This window comes from Wyeomyia smithii, chromosome 3 (genome assembly GCF_029784165.1).
Source record: "Wyeomyia smithii strain HCP4-BCI-WySm-NY-G18 chromosome 3, ASM2978416v1, whole genome shotgun sequence".
NCBI classification, from domain to species: Eukaryota; Metazoa; Arthropoda; class Insecta; order Diptera; family Culicidae; genus Wyeomyia; species Wyeomyia smithii.
Window position 1 is genome coordinate 167367098 of NC_073696.1, and position 18084 is coordinate 167385181.

Sequence of the window (18084 nt, forward strand, 5' to 3'; positions counted from 1 at the left end):
GCACGATTTTCTTTTCATGAGCATAGGTTTATATTAGAGTAGGCGAACAGGTGAATATATCCTCTAATAGTTTTTCTCAATAATTCCAGTGAACCTAGCTACAGATTTAGGCATTGATTCAAGCCTGCGGTATTTGAAAACTCATAAATACATACATTACTCAGAAGTTAACTTTAATGGTAATGTTAACAAACTATGCAAAAAGGAAACAACAGGTTTGTGTAATCCATGTGTTTCTAATGAATTCAGCGTTTCTGATTAATACAAACTTTGTAATATTTTATGCAGTGTACTAATCGTTTTTTTATAAGCAATAGAATGAGTAAAATAATTATTAACCCTCTGTAATTAACTGTAATTAACTTGAACTAACTGCCTACGGGGTAGCACTGTTATATCAATTATTTTCTGAATCTCAGATTTAGCCATTTCATCAACAATGATGTAATATTTGCGAATTCCTTTAACAAGGCTTCGATTAGAATGAATTTAACTTTCGGTATTATCCAATAAACTGTTGATTTAGTTGGTGCCTCGTCATGCCTTTTGTTTTTTTTTCTACTTTATACATGTATATTAAAAATTAAATAATTTGCCTTTTCATAATTTTTACAGAGAACGGAGTTACCATGGAGAGCCTACTTTTAATGGTCGAGAACGATTTAAAAAGCATGGGAATCATTAAAAAAGGACCGACTGTTTTAATCCTGGATTTTATCAACACATCGAAGGCTTGTCTTGCTGAAGATGAAAATGTTCAAGAGTCTCTGGAACCAGACATCGCATCTACTACTTTGACGGTAATTATCCAATATACCGTTATAAACATTCGAAAAATCGAACTATCTTACAATCACGTAACTTTCTAACTTGCATTCCATATTGGTTTCAATGGCAAATTGTTGAATCTAGGCAGATTTGCGCGTAGAATATCTTGATTCATATGTTTTTTACGTAACATAACATGTACTAGGGTATCGGCTCTATTATCGTCAGGTTTAACCTATTATCGTCCGGGAGGTAAATGATGTCCTAGAGTCTTAATTTCTCGCATGATGGTTCTTTATAATGTAGAGCATCTTCCTGCAAAAGACTAGTTCTCTATGATTTCATTGACCCCCCGGACGATAATTGGACAAACCTGATGATAATAGAGCCGATATCCTACATAACATGTACTAGTTACAGGTACGTTCACATAGAAATTCTATGAATCCTCTGAAATGTATCTCGGACGTACTAACGTTTATAAGTTACACTGACATAACAGTGCTCATAAGCAACATCTCAACTGCTTATGATCGCATAACTGCAACATTCGACATTTTAAGGACTTCGTGTTTTCGTGAGGAAATATTTAAAATAGTATGTTCTTTTTACTTCTGCAAAAATATGCTCATGTTTGTTCGAAAAAAGCCGTAAACTAAGTTGTTTTGTCACAGCGTAAATAATTGCATAATTGTCACACTGCATCACTTTTCCAGTTTTTTTTTATCAAAAGAGCTGCCATCTAAATCCATATCGGCATTCTGGTGTTCAGCTCATACTCGTTAAATCCTAGAAAAACGTCAGTTCCGCTATGATATTTTCCAAACCCAGTTTCAAAGCTTAGCGGCATAAAAGTATCGTTGTAAAAATTTCAACAAATTTAACTTTATAACCCTTTCCGACCCAGCCCACACAATTGTGTAGGTAAAAAATGACTGATAACAAAACCTAAATCGAAGCAAGTCCTATATAAAAACACTTGCTTGATCCGGTTTTTTATTTTTCGTAGCAGCTGCAATGTTGACACGGTGTGAAAAATAAAACAACGAATAGGACGTTCAAAAAGCGAGAGAGAAGGTTTTATTTAAGTCACCTTCTACCCACGCATTTATATAGGTCCGGTCGGAAAGGGATAAGTGATGTTCAATATATGCATATATGTATACATATAAAATAGTGCTTTATCCACTATCTAGTTGAACTAGTTGAGCTATCTATTTGCTATATTGGGAACAGTGCATTTATGGTCGGAACTGGTGTCTTCATAGTAAAAAACACCTTAATCTGGCGTTTTCTATAGAAGAAATGCTTTGGAACATCCATTCATTTTCTTTACTATTTGCATTCATCTAATGAGCCAAAAAAGGAAAACAATGCCTCAAATTCCGTAAAAAAAATCTTTCTGTGACGTACCTGAGCCACGAACAACATTTGAAATATTTATGTGCTTCATTCCATCTAGGATAATGAACTGGAATCAATCTTGGAGCAACATCCACGTTTTCATGGCATATACGTCAAAAAGTTGGCTCCCAATGGTACTCTGCAGCATGGAGAGTTACTACTTATGACAAGAATCTTGTGTGATCATTTCTACGGTCGGCGCATTTGGGAGGACCAAAAGTAAGTGTTTCTCCTAAATTATACGTTTCTTCTTATTTTACATGTCTACACATATGTTAATCAGCTAAATCTAATTGAGATAGATAAAAATGGACTTCGCAAAAAATTGAATGAGGAGAGGACAACACCCTCTTAAAATTTAATGAAACTTTGTATGTGTATGAGAGAAGCTTTTTCCTCTAAACTGTCCATTTTAAATTGTTCAGAAGAGTGTTCAGGCACGTCTGTTCCTTTTAAAATAACTTTATGTTTTAAAAATCATTCTTCTCAGTGTTTTCTCAGATCTCATTATTATTTATTATCGATTTATGAAAAACTTCAGCCTTATATTCTTCTAGCTAATTTTTTTTAATTAAGTATGCAATGTTGCTTAGTTTATTAAGGCTACACACTTGACAACACACTTACAAAGTTTCATTAAATTTTGAGAGAGTGCTGCCAACATCTGGGTAGGCTGGTGTGAAATCCATCTTAGTATGTTTTTCTGAATGTTTGATCTTATTGAAGGTGAAATGGCTTGGCAAATGGCTTCGGGGCACCACTTTGAATTTTTAAAGGCACAAGGCTCGATAATAGTTAATGCGTCACCTATGAAAACGGTATTTTATGTTTGCTGTGGTGAAGCAAACACAAAATAGCGTTTGTGGCTTCAATGCAGTCTTCCATTATGTTCACGAGTTTTAAAATCTGGTTCAACATGTGCAAAGGGCCCAATTACTAAGATGTAAACATTGAGTAAATCGCAAATGCCTAACTATAGAAGGTATAGGATTAAAATCGACGTAACATTTTTGAAACACCGAACATTTTTTGCAGTGAGAGCTGTCGAAATCTTTTTGTCTACGGCATTCTGCAATCTTCTGAAAGCTCTTCTAGCACATAAACAATAGCTTGCATTTCCAAACACAACCCGTTTTCGAAAACGAAATACATGTAACGGCACTCCGCGCGCCTTTCAGATTTTTACTTCTACAGCGTTCCGTCACATTAGGTGGCATACCTAGAACCCTAGATGCCGGTTCTCTACCGGATTCCTTCTATGTTGACACAGCCTTCAGCTGTTCACAGAAGTAGGCCAAAACTTGCTTACACTTGGAGTCAAGTCTTCCGCTTGGCTGAGGTGACGAGACGGCAAAGCCACCTGTAAGCAGAGTTTGAATAAACACCTGACTCGATTCGCCGGTAACTCATCGCCGCGTGCGCGGGGGTGAGTTACCGGTGTTGTTTGTCAACAAGTCAAGAGCGGCGGAGCGCACGGCTCATCGATCTCAGAGATTAGGTTAGGTAATGTTCTAAAATAGAAATAGGCTTAGAGTAAAGCGACCAGATAGTTAGGGTTTAAGCGCGGGACACCAATTCAATTTTAAGACGAGGGAGGGAGGGTTGTGTGGTTTGGTTTTAATACTTTTCTTCGAAATGATAAAAAATTACACGTGCATAGTAGGGTGGCAATGAATGACTTGTATGGGAAAAAATTGACGCTTGAATTTCGTTTTGTAGTAAGGTTCAAAAGTTTCGTATTCTTGCACAATGTTCTCATACAAAAGTTCAACTCAATTGGACTTCGAAAAGTTATGCCTCAAAACAGTCCAAGTTTCCCTATTTTGACTGATGAAGTTCATGAAATGTTCATTTCGATATCGAACTGGAGCTGGGACAGTTGTCGGTATGGATTTTTTAAATGTCAAATGCTTTAAAAATGCATAAAACGTCAAGATCTGGTGTTATCTAAAAATCGACTTTCTGGGTTTTATTTTGAGGAAATTTTTGGGCTGGAAAACCCCCCGTTAGCCCTGCTCAAGAATTCCTAAGTCCCAGGAAGTCGTTTTATCGGGATAACACCAGATCCCGACGTTTCATGCATTTTTTAAGACATTGGGCCTTAAAAAATTCGATGCCGATAACCGTTTCAGTGAAAATATGTGACATCTGGTGGTCCAATTTTTTTTTAAACCGCGGGACTTTGCAAAGGCAATGAACGCGGGACATTTTGTTAAAACGCGGGACTGTTCCGCGAAAAATAATCCAGAGCGCAGTTACCATCATATGAAATGCTGTTACCACAGTATGTGTCGTAAATAAATAAAATTCGCCACAAATATTTTATTTTTCAAATGTTTTTTTATAAATATAACTCACATTTTTGTTCGTTTTTCTTAGACTGGAGGAAGGGTAAACCTACGTTTTTTCAGGGGGGTTGAGATTTTGTGACCAAATACTACGAAGAGAAAAAGGACGAGGTGGGATTGTGAAAATCTTGATAAAATGCTTACCAGAACAGTGTGATCGTGATCAAATTTACCTCTGCGAAGATAAATTTCAATCAAATAATAAGAACAATTTGTTTTGGCAATTGAGCCTTTTTTACATGTTTTGGCAGACATCTAGTATTTACCATCGATTGTGACTTCAAATTACATAAACAACACTCGTTTTTCGACGCTAAACGCGAAAATTTTGTCGATAAAACTTGACACAAAACGTCTGGAATAACGAAACTGAAAAAAAATGAATTATGACGAAGTTTTGTGAGAGTAACTAAACAATGTTTGCTATCATTTTCAGCTACCCAACACATTTTGAAAAAAAGATGCTTGCTGAGCGAATCGTCAGGGCATATCCCCAGTTAGGCAAACCTGTTTCCTGTGGAGCACCTCTCGAGGTAATGAAATCTGCCGGAAAAACACTTGAAATTAATTTTTTTTCCAGTCGGTGTTTTTTTTATAAGAACAATGGTAAAGCTAAAGGACCACATAGTGGATATATTGAACAACGCGTGTCCAATATGCGCAAAGAAGTACCTTTGGATAAGAGAAAATTCCGACGAACAAAAAACATGCCAAATTTGGAATTTATTACAGAGCAAATGACTGCAAGTGCAGAAATGCTGACAGCTTTGGAAGCAACGGCCCAGAACTGCCTCGAAATTTCGACGATTATGAAACAGTGCTTCTCGATTCATAAAAACATGATAACGCAGGGAAAAAATGTTCATCAGATTTACAGTTATTTCCCTCATCTAAAGTCATATCAGGGTCTTTTGGTAAGTTGAATTTTTGATGCTATTCAAGCTTGTTTAACGTTCAATATATACGAAGTGATTTATAGGAAATTGCGTCTAAATTATATATGTTGAGGTAACAATGTTTTAGACAAACGTGAGGTTTTTTCATTGTCCTTCGATTTTTAAACGAAATATAAAAATCGCTACAATGACAGTTGGTATATAGGCGAACTATCATTGTAGCGATTTCGAGCAGTTTTAATTCGTGATTTAAAAATTGAATGACAACGATAGAAAATTTCTGAAAATCACGTTTTGCTTAGAAAATGCAGCTTTTTCAGATGACATTAAAAAACTGCTGAACAACCCAATTGGGTCCTAAAGCTATACCGGTTTTTATATATCATTTGAAAAAGCCGCGTTTCGTGAGCAAAACGTGATTTTCAAAAAACGTTTGTCGTTTTCTTTCGATTTTAAAATGAAGAATAAAAAACTGCTCGAATGGTCTTAGATGACGTTTCGCCCATGTACGGTATATGAGAGAGCTGTCATTTAAGGCATTTCGAGCAGATTTTTATCCTTCATTTAAAAATCAAAAGAAAATGATAAACATTTTTTAAAAATCACGTTTTGCTCAGAAAATTTCACTCTTCCAGCTGATATATAAAAATCAGAAAACCGTTTGAAACTTTAGGACCCCATTGAGCAAAATTATTCTACCTTTCCGTTGATTGAATTCTTTCTGACGTTTTTGTTTTATAATCTAGGTGCAACAAGCGTTTGGAAGGTTGTTAGAAAATCCCGAGCCAGAAGGAAGTTTGAAAAGAATACTGTCTCAAGCCCTATTGCTACAACGTGAGGCATTCAATGAAGTAAATGATGGTAAGTTCAGTTCCTTTGAAAACATACCCCTTCGTTTTTTCAAAATGTTTTTTTTTTGTCTAATTCTGTTGCAAGAACATTTCTTTCATCAATTTCAAATAGAAACAGGTCACTATAGGACATTTTTCTTAAAATTTGAGTAATCGATAATTGAAAAATCGCGAAACTTTTGCATGTAGAAACGATTTGGCTTCATTTGATCGCATTGATATTCAAAATTTTTCATTAGTGAATGATGTTGAGGAAATGCAGACATAAAAAATTTCAATGTTTTTCAAAATTTGTTTTGATGGAATGACTTAAAATACTATTTTGAGTGAGATTTGATGAAACGTGAAAAATGGTACAAAAAAACGAAACGAAACATTTTATGGCTTCTGCTTTTACATTGTTCTTCAAATGTACATATTAAAATTTCGCATAGTAATTATGTTTTTTTCGATTCCAGTGTATATAAGAGGATGTTTAATTCTTATGAAGGAAATGGCGGTCCGCGGAGTTAAACGACCAATGGAAACGATGGATTTATCACCTGAAGAAATCTATGCGTCTCCGCTAATAAAGTGGATTAGAGTAAGTTATTTTGTTTTCTCACCTCTAAAGCTATCCGATAAGCCGGGGAGAGATGGTTCCGGTGGGGAGAGAGATTGTTTTATAGAAACCCATTACCTGTCAACCATCTCGTGGCAGTGAGAAGACCAATCGTTCTTGGTTAGGTATATGAGAATATTTGACCAAGATTTTTTGATCATCTGCACCGTATGGGATGGCTGAAAAGTCACAGGTTGGATGATACATTATCACTTTTCATTGGCACAATCTCATTCCGGCTTACAGTACAAAGTTAAATTAAAAACCAACGAAAAACATTGAACGAAGAAAAAGGTTTCCATTAATTTCTACAAGAAAACGATATTTTTAGAGTTTACTGGAAACCTTTCTCTTTCTACAATATTTGACTTGTGCTTTAACCCTTACTATGTGTAAAAATTTATTTTTCATTTTATTTATTTTAGATTGAAGATGCTACTGATAACCTCGACCGTGAGAACCCTACAGCTCACATTATTTGTTTCGGCTCAGCGTTTCAAAGTGGCCATTTTATGATTGTGCTAGGCAGGAATTGTAGTATCAATATGGGAGCGAACGCTTTACAAACATTAAATGTTTTTTTAAGACTTTTACTGTGTTCAACATTAACATCCCTGCCTTGCTTAGACCATTGTATGATTTTTTGTCCATAAAATTGTTCAAAACACTAACGCATAGCTCTCGTCGCTCGGTAAATGAGTTGGTGAATCAGTTCGTTAGTACAGATATCGCTGAGCAAGCCCAGAGAAATAATAATTGTTATATCTTAAAAAAAAATGAATCTGTAAAAAATATGATTTAAACAACTAAAACTAAATATCTGTTGTTTATTATAAAAACTAAAAATACAAACTGAGTTTCAAATATGATTGTTTAATAATATAGTTAAATAAGAGAAAATCAGCCATCAAAATTAATATTGTGCAACTTTATTTTGATTACCCATTTTTAAGAACGATCACGAAAACCTAATTTTGTAGAAAAAAAAACCTTCACGTGAGTTATAAGTATGAAACTCAATTTTGTGAGAAAATTACCCATTTTTGAGAACCATCTGTAGAACTTCTTTCAGGTAATACTTACCTATTTTTAAGTTCACACCACTTTACTCAATTCTTGAGTTTCAGCACTTCACCCAATTTTGATGGGATGAGCTTTTGCTCGAGATGGGTACTATGTTACCCAAAAAAAAGTTGTCAGTCTTAGTGTGTAGTACCGTTCGAATACACGGCTAAAGAATCTTAATAAATTACATAGGAATGAGGGGCATGATCACATTGGTCATTACAGTTCTTCCCTCTTTAGAATGAAAATGATTCACAATTATGAAAAGATTACATCTAAGTTTTATAAAAATGATGTAATACTTATGTAAGCTAATAATATTCGAAATCTTCACAGATTCTAGACTTCTTCTTTCTGTTCGATCGCCGTAGCAAATTTGATTCAGCTTCGGCTGTTGAATGGTGTTGTTCACCTGCTTCTTGCTCCGCTCCATTGTATCCAACTGATGATCTTGATTCATCGAAAAGAACAGAATCGGCGGGAAATCCATAAAACTCCTCATTGTGTTGCTCAGATGGTTCTCTCCTTCGCTTCCCCAAACAACCTGGCGGTACTACAAAAAACTTTACACAAGTTTGAAACTCAGCTTGGACGTCTGTCTGCGGTAGAGTCGTTGTTTTTGCAACGATATAACACTGTTTTCGTGAGGTTTGTGTATTTTTTTTTTCATATCAACACTAAAACAAACAAATTTATCGCAAATATTAACTGGGATTGAATAAAATTGTCGATTATGTACAAATTACGACTGCTCCAAATTTCTACAAAAACGGCAACGCTTCTTATTGCAATCATTGATCATCGAATCATTGACCACCAAGTGTTCTTAGCGCCACCATACTGCGTTTTGCGACATGCTAAAAAACCGTTGCGTCTTTTTACACATGAAGCAAAATTAGCTTGGATGTCTGTTATCTGTGCCGAAACTGTCGGATTAAGAAACAAAAAATCGTTTTTGCTTCTATACCCGGACTGATTAGGCCGATAAATCTACAAAATAAAATGTTGCAGTCCGCGAGGTGTTTTCTAAATTCCGGGAAACAGTTTTCAATGTACCAGACGGGTTCAAAAACTGGAACCAAAATGCCGCCTCTGCTGCGAGGATATTCGACATATTCGTAGCCCTCGGAGGTGCATTTTTGTGCATTGTGCTAATCTTCTAGCTGCCTCGAGTAAAAAACTTTGAAAGTCGTGGCAGTGCCCGTATTACATTGTCCAGGTGTTTTAAACAGCTAAGTTTTAGCACAGAGAACAGACTAACAAGCAAACGATAAAAAGTGTGTAAAACAGATTGCGCACGCAAAAATTTACTCTCCGAATTACACCCCCCGTCATGCTGAGTGGTAAGCTACGATGTGATGTCGCTACCGTCGCCGTAGAGCGAACGGCCTAGCCAATATATTTTAACGTCAGTACCAAAGAGAGTGAAAAGTACATACACTGATGAAAATACAGTCTGTTTAGCGACGGTAGCGACATCACACTTTACTTTACCATATACCATAACGATGGGTATTATTTGGAGGATAATTCATGGCACACATGTAAAATTTTACACACTTTTTTCAGACCGTTTGTTCGTCGCCTGTTAGTCTGTTCTCTGTAGTTTTAGATAGAGCGGAAGCGTTCGCGTAAATTTCTATTTAGTCAACAATTGTGCTGAAATATTGCACTTTGAGGCTTGAGACTTTTGAGGTAGGGAACATATTCCTCTATGAAATAAAGGTAAACTTTATTAAACGATTTGATCAATAACAGTTAGAGACATGGTCCACATTAAGAGCATTTCCGATTGGACTCTGTAAATCTCTTATGGAGAGTGATTTGTAGAACTATTATTATTTATGTTAAGCGTTGTTTGACCAATAAATAGTTAATGGGTTCAATGATGGCAAATTCGGTCACGGGTTACTTTAAAACACGTTTCATTATGTCAAAGCCGACGTTCCAGGGATATATTTCCTCGTCCTCAGGGCAACTACGATTAACAGTTTACAATTTACATAGATTAGTCACACGAATTAAGTTATTACATACACAACTTACAAACAAAACAAACAAGTTCTCGTCAAAATATGGTGCATTGGTGTTAAATTGCTGTTGGTTAACTACACTACACTGTGGATGTCAAATATGTAAAATAATTATTGGTTTGTGACTTTTCAAAATTTAAAAATGCAAACGGATGAGCTACACTTACACAGTATCTTCCAACACACATTAAAGCCGTCGGGAAATGCTGCGTCAAACCAGAGAGAAATAATGTTGCAAGACAGAGATAGAGAGTGCTAGAGACTGTAGTAGTCTGCATCAACATGTGAGAGATCGCAGCGTGCCGGAGTAAGCGATGCTTAAGTTGTTCGTGTCCGTTCTATAATTTATTGCGGATCTGTCACATGCGATGTAACACATTTCTAACACCTGTAATGCTTGAATCCTGTCATCCGAAGTTAAAATTCTAGTGTTGGCTAAATTGAAGCTGTGGTTCTCTTCTATCGCATGCTTCATTAATGCCGTCTATTTAAACTCATCTTCCCTTCCCTCCCTCTCAGTGCTAGAATCTCTATATTGTTCGTAGCGTTTCATGAGAGAGCGATGCGCGGCAAGACGGTTCTTCAGTTGTTGTGTAGTCATACCAATGTATGAGCTATCGCAGTCTGCACACGGGATACGGTATATTACGTTTCTTTTTGAAAGAGTCTTTGAGTTTCGTGGAAAGTAGTCTGTTGGTTTTGACGCATTTGAAACTCAGACTGATATTTTCATGGTTCTTTTTGATACTGCGTGCCAGTGCGGGTGTGAGGCCGTCAACTTGGTGCGAAGATCGATATACCTTCGGTTCCGAGTTTACTTCCTCAACAACGTTATTCGTGCTTCGGTTGATAAATCTGTTGATTAACCGATTTATCAGTGAGCTCAGATAGTTGTTGGTAAGCAAGTGCTCGCGCACTATCTGCTTATTTTTCGTGAGCGATTTGTTCGTCGATAATCGAAACACTCTCCCAATAAAACCAGTTGCCGTATTCAATTTCTGTGCCAGCGGGTGCATCGAAAGAAAATTAAGAATTCTCCCGGAAGTGACAGGTTTCTTATACCATTCGGTCACGATTTTTTGTTCGTTGGTTCTAATAATAACCATATCTAAATACGGAAATCGGTTGTTATTTTCTACCTCATATGTGAATTGAATATGTGAGTCGTACCCGTTGAGAGCGTTCCTCACATATTCAATCTTGTCCGCTGGGAGAGCGGTGAACAAATCGTCGACGTATTTTTTAACACATGGAATGTGTACATCGATCTTCGCAAGCACATCATCAAGTAATGTAGTCATTACAAGATCAGCTAAAGCAGGTGACAAGGGATTCCCCATGGCTGTCCCCTCCTTTTGCCGGCAATAGGCCCCACGGAAGGTGAAAAAACAGGACGAGATGTTAAACTCAATGAGCTTGATGAAAACATTTTGCTCTTTGATCGTTGTATTTTTCTCGATCAAGTTCCAGTTATTTCTCACCGCTTGTACCACCAAGTCTCTCGGTATGCAAGTGAACAGGCTTACTACATCAAACGATACCAATACATAGTTGGGGGGAAGTGTGACTTGTTAATAAACGTACAGAACTTATATGAGTTGCGTACGTTATATTTATCGTGGTCTGTCGAATGATGCAGAATGCTTGCAAGGTATTTTGAGAGATCATATGTTGGGCAATTTATGCATTACAGTATGACCCTCAGTGGATTGCCGTCTTTATGAATCTTAGGTAATCCATAAATTTTAGGGCAAGTCGCGTTGTATGTAGTTAGCCGACTCTTGGTGGGATGATCAATCATTTTTTGGTCGAATAGTGATTTCACCAGCGTGTTATTTTTCGTTTGAATTTTGTTTGTCCAATCCGCGTCGATCCTTTCGTATGTGTCGATGTCGTCGATAAGAGTTCTCATTTTTGACTCATTATCTTCTCTCTACATTATAACTGTTTTATTACCCTTATCGGCGGTTACAACACATAAGTCTGGATTTTCTCGCTCTCTCATGAAACGCTACGAACAATATAGAGATTCTAGCACTGAGAGGGAGGGAAGGGAAGATGAGTTAAAAAAGACGGCGTTAATGAAGCATGCGATAGAAGAGAACCATAGTTTCAATATAGCCAACACTAGAATTTTAACTTCGGATGACAGGATTTAAGCATTACAGGTGTTAGAAATGTGTTACATCGCATGTGACAGATCCGCAATAAATTATAGAACGGACACGAACAACTTAAGCATCGCTTACTCCGGCACGCTGCGATCTCTCACATGTTGATGCAGACTACTACAGTCTCTAGCACTCTCTATCTCTGTCTTGCAACATTATTTCTCTCTGGTTTGACGCAGCATTTCCCGACGGCTTTAATGTGTGTTGGAAGATACTGTGTAAGTGTAGCTCATCCGTTTGCATTTTTAAATTTTGAAAAGTCACAAACCAATAATTATTTTACATATTTGACATCCACAGTGTAGTGTAGTTAACCAACAGCAATTTAACACCAATGCACCATATTTTGACGAGAACTTGTTTGTTTTGTTTGTCAGTTGTGTATGTAATAACTTAATTCGTGTGACTAATCTATGTAAATTGTAAACTGTTAATCGTAGTTGCCCTGAGGACGAGGAAATATATCTTTGAAACGTCGGCTTTGACATAATAAAACGTGTTTTAAAGTAACCCGTGACCGAAATTGCCATCATTGAACCCATTAACTATTTATTGGTCAAACAACGCTTAACATAAAACAGCAATGGCGTCGAACGTAAACCTTACCACTTCGTTCTACAACAGTTTACCACCATCACACCGAAAACTGTACAAAAGCTACGCCCAGACGGTTAACAAGCTGAGCGCCCAATGCATAAGGAAGGATTTTCTCCGACGATGTAAAAAATTTGGCTTACACCCCACACATATACAAAACACCTTCCGCTGCATCAACGGATTATTGGAGGATGCCAGTCCATACAGAGGGAAGCTGGAGAAAGCGATGGACCGTTTCAAACGCACGATCCTGAACGTCGAAATCAGCGATAGTTTTCACAAAATCAAAACGCTAGAGAAAACGAAAGCTACCCTCACGAGAAAAATCACGCAAGTATCCCCCTCTAACACATACACTACCCGTCATAAGTTTGGAATCGCTTTACTGAGTATTGCAACACCCAGTTTGGATATTGCAACACCTCCCGAAAAGTTTAGCATCACCTGGAATAGGCGGATATCTCGTGTTTTTGACAACCTAGAAAGTTGCGGTTTTCAGCAAACTTGTTTCGAAGGTTAAAGGCTACTATATGGTGGCCAATTCAGTGTGAAATTCTACCGCTATGTGGCGCTAGTGGGCACACAATTTGTCGTATTTTGAACTTAATTAATCTCACGATTCCGACCTGCTAGAAAGTTGCGGTGTTCAGCAAACTTGTTCAGGATGCTAAATGCTTCTACATGGTAGACAATTTAGTTCTGAATTACCCAACTATGCGGCGCTAGGGTACATGTGGTTCTTCGTATTCAACACCGTATAACGTATAACGTCGCATGTGTGTTCCGAACTATTCCATTGAGGCTATTTTCACAACTCAGTGTCAACACAAATCAAAAACACCCAGTGTCCTAATTGAAATACGACGGGCGGATGTTTTTGACTTCGTGTATACATTTCGGGTGTCTGCTCGTTGAATGTTCTCGAACGCGCCATGTACTGCAGTCACAACCACTCGGCTTGCATATAAGCCAACGGCGTTGCGTGTTTGGTCTTCAATCCCTTCCATGGGGAATCCCTTGGCACCTGCTTTAGCTGATCTTGTAATGACTACATTACTTGATGATGTGCTTGCGAAGATCGATGTACACTTTCCATGTATCAACCCTTAAATGCGCAATGTTGTTTTAAAACAACACTACTAAAAACGTTTTAAAATATACGTATTTTAGTATTTTTCAGAAATATAATTCATTAGAACAGCTCTCTAGACTCTAACGAAGAAAACTTAACAGCTGGAAGTACTGTATTTGAATGTTTTGTTTTTATTTTTGCTGTCAAAATCTCGGAAACGAAAAAAAACATGGCGAGATTCCCGACTGGTGGTGACTGTCTTTGAAAATAAATTTTAAAATAAGGTTAGTGGTAAGTGAAAATGTCTGAATTATCAATAATTATACTAACAAAAGGTCAAGTTTAAAGTTACTGTTAACAAAAGTAATTGTTGCGACTTCATTCTGCGATAAAGTCACAGTGTTGTTTAAAAAAAAACATGGTAATATTTGCACATTAAAAGGTAAATCTTTCAATTTTTTTATGCATATTGGTTAGTTTTAAGGCAGTAAACCTGTTTAACATAGATTTTATGTTTTCAGATGATTTTTTAACGTCGTGCGCCTTTAAGGGTTAAAAAATACGTCGACGATTTGTTCACCGCTCTCCCAGCGGACAAGATTGAATATGTGAGGAACGTTCTCAACGGGTTCGACTCACATATTCAATTCACATATGAGGTAGAAAATAACAACCGATTACCGTATTTAGATATGGTTCTTATTAGAACCAACGAACAAAAAATCGTGACCGAATGGTATAAGAAACCTGTCGCTTCCGGGAGAATTCTTAATTTTCTCTCGAAGCACCCGCTGGCACAGAAATTGAATACGGCAACCGGTTTTATTGGGAGAGTGTTTCGATTATCGACGAACGAATCGCTCACGGAAAATAAGAAGATAGTGCACGAGCACTTGCTTACCAACAATTGAGCCGTTGCGGAACAGAGTGGTTTAAAGACCATTTATTTCGAAAATGAGTTTTTTTGCATAAACCGCATCTACTCAAGAAGCTGAAGTTGGGAGATTAAGAAAATTTCGGAAAATCGAATTTTAAAGCTGATTTATTCTGTGTTGAAAATTCGCCCGAAACAGAATGGCCGTTTTGTTTCGGAACAGAGTGGTCTATGTACATAAATCGATGTAATACTATCATGTAACACGTAACATGTAGTATATTACATGTGATAAGGAACATGCCAATTGTTTTGTACATGTCACACGTGATATGTAACATGTTACACGTAATGTAACACGAAAAATGTAACATGTAAAATATTGTAACACGAAAAATGTAACATGTAAAATATTATGTAATATGTAATATCTTGTGTTTCATGTAATGTAACACGTGACATCTTACATGTGACATGCTATATGTATCATATAACATGTGACACTAGCCATTTTATACGATTTACCGTCATTTTCTTTGTCATTTACCGGGTTTGTGTACATAGACCACTCTGTTCCGAAACGATTCGAGGATTCCAGTGAATATATATATGAAGTCAGAGTGGTCTATGTACATTGGTGAGATAAAATCACCGATTTCGCAAAGAAACTGTTAATTTTATGTATCCCAATGTTAAACCACTTCATAACCTTTATATTAGAACATTTTGTTTGAAAGAATCCGTTGAACAGAATTTTATTCAGAGATTTTTCGAAAATTGCTTCTCCTGAACAATTTGCTCGATGGCACATAGACCACTCAGGTTCGCAACGGCTCAACTATCCGAGCTCACTGATAAATCGGTTAATCAACAGATTTATCAACCAAAGCACGAATAACGTTGTTGAGGAAGTAAATTCGGAACCAAAAGTATATCGATCTTTGCACCATGTTGACGGCCCCACACCCGCAATTGCACGCAGTATTAAAAAGAACCATGAAAATATCAGTCTGAGTTTCAAATGCGTCAAAACAGACTACTTTTCACGAAACTCAAAGACTCTTCTTCGCATCTTTCAAAAAAAAACGTAATATACCGTATCCCGTGTGCAGACTGCGATAGCTCATACATTGGTATGACTACACAGCAACTGAAGAACCGTCTTGCCGCGCACCGCTCTCTCATGAAACGCTACGAACAATATAGAGATTCTAGCACTGAGAGGGAGGGAAGGGAAGATGAGTTAAAAAAGACGGCGTTAATGAAGCATGCGATAGAAGAGAACCACAGTTTCAATATAGCCAACACTAGAATTTTAACCTCGGATGACAGGATTCAAGCATTACAGGTGTTAGAAATGTGTTACATCGCATGTGACAGATCCGCAATAAATTATAGAACGGACACGAACAACTTAAGCATCGCTTACTCCGGCACGCTGCGATCTCTCACATGTTGATGCAGACTACTACAGTCTCTAGCACTCTCTATCTCTGTCTTGCAACATTATTTCTCTCTGGTTTGACGCAGCATTTCCCGACGGCATTAATCGTGTCTGATGTGTGTTGGAAGATACTGTGTAAGTGTAGCTCATCCGTTTGCCTTTTTAAAATTTTGAAAAGTCACAAACCAATAATTATTTTACATATTTGACATCCACAGTGTAGTGTAGTTAACCAACAGCAATTTAACACCAATGCACCATATTTTGACGAGAACTTGTTTGTTTTGTTTGTAAGTTGTGTATGTACAAACTTAATTCGTGTGACTAATCTATGTAAATTGTAAACTGTTAATCGTAGTTGCCCTGAGGACGAGGAAATATATCCTTGAAACGTCGGCTTTGACATAATAAAACGTGTTTTAAAGTAACCGGTGACCGAAATTGCCATCATTGAACCCATTAATTATTATTTATTTGTTTGGCATTCCGTCATGACATAGCCTGATAAACAAAGTTTCTCCAATTCACTCGATTATCGGCTGCTGCTCTCCAAACCCTGGGACACCTTGTACTCTCCGCCAGATCTCGCTCCACCTGGTCTACCCATCTTGCTCGCTGCGCTCCTAGTCGTCTTCTTTCTGCCGGATTCGAGGCAAACACCATCTTCACAGGGTAGTTGTCCGGCATTCTTGCAACGTGCCCTGCCCAGCGTATCCGTCCAGCTTTGGCCACCTTTTGAATACTGGGTTCGCCGTAGAGTTGCGCGAGCTCATGGTTCATCCTTCGCCTCCATATTCCGTTTTCCTGCACGCCGCCAAAGATCGTCCTTAGTACCCGCCGTTCGAAAACTCCGAGCACTGGCAGGTCCTCCTCGAGCATTGTCCACGTTTCATGCCTGTAGAGAACAACCGGTCTTATGAGCGTTTTGTACAGGTTACACTTCGTACGGGGGCTTAGTCTGTTCAACCGCAATTGCTTGTGGAGCCCATAGTAGGCACGACTTCCGCTGTAATTACGCCTCCGGATCTGACGGCTGGTATCATTGTCCTCGGTTACCAGTGAGCCAAGATAGACAAATTCGTCGACTACCTCGAACTGCTACTGCCTAAACGATGTCGGTCGGCTTCGGTTTCGCCAGCTAGCATTAACTTCGTTTTAGACGCATTTATCTGCAACCTAATCCTCGTTACTTCGCGTTTCAGTCTGGTGTACTGTTCTGCCACCGCCGCGGTTGTTCTGCCGACAATGTCCATGTCATCAGCAAAGCAAACGAATTGACTGGATTTGTTGAAAATCGTACCCCGCGTGTTGATGTCCGCTCGATTCACTACAACCTGTAGCGTAATATTGAATAGCAGGCAAGAGAGACCTTCAGCCTGTCGAAGCCCCCTGCCGGATTCAAATGGACCTGACAATCCACCCGAAATCCGCACACAGCACTGCGTCCCATCCACCGTAGCCTTTATTAGTCCAATCAGCTTCCCCGGAAAGCCGTTTTCGTCGATGACCTTCCATAGCTCTTTTCGGTCGAAAGTGTCATACGCGGCTTTAAAATCAATGAATAGGTGGTGCGTGGGGGTTATTTTAGGAATTTCTGGAGGATTTGCCGTATGGTGAAGATTTGGTCCGTCGTAGACCGTCCTTCCACGAAGCCGGCCTGATAACTTCCCACAAATCTGTTGGCTAGGAGTGAGAGGCGGCGGAAAATGATTTGGGAAAGTACTTTGTAGGCGGCATTCAGGACGGTGATCGCACGATAGCTCCCACAGACCAGTTTTTCGCCTTTCTTATGGATGGGACAGATAACCTCATCCTTCCACTCCTCCAGTAGCTGTTCTGTATCCCAAATTCTTGCAATCATCTGGTGCAAACAAATGGCCAGCTTTTCCGGGCCCATCTTTATAAGCTCCGCTCCGAAGCCATCCTTGCCAGCCGATTTATTGTTTTTTAGCTTCTTGAT

At 38.2% G+C, this 18084-nt stretch overlaps 2 protein-coding genes across 17 annotated transcripts in view; both read left to right on the forward strand.

Annotated features, from left to right (window-relative positions):
* LOC129727204 (uncharacterized) overlaps positions 1-5399 on the forward strand; it is a 32671-nt gene extending 27272 nt beyond the window's left edge. For 5 of the 14 annotated variants that reach the window (XM_055684777.1, XM_055684772.1, XM_055684774.1 and 2 more), the window contains 5 exons: positions 90-215; positions 616-800; positions 2231-2391; positions 4957-5053; positions 5101-5399. In XM_055684777.1, the coding sequence (XP_055540752.1) occupies positions 90-215; positions 616-800; positions 2231-2391; positions 4957-5053; positions 5101-5118 (587 nt within the window). In that variant the 3' untranslated portion in view covers positions 5119-5399. Of the gene's footprint in view, positions 1-89; positions 216-615; positions 801-2230; positions 2392-4956; positions 5054-5100 lie in introns of those variants that run through there. The other 9 variants (XR_008728500.1, XR_008728501.1, XR_008728502.1 and 6 more) reach the window with 7 other exon arrangements.
* Positions 1-18084, forward strand: part of LOC129727207 (glutamate [NMDA] receptor subunit 1-like) — a 476845-nt gene that overhangs the window by 144017 nt on the left and 314744 nt on the right. The gene's annotated exons all lie outside the window — the stretch shown is intronic.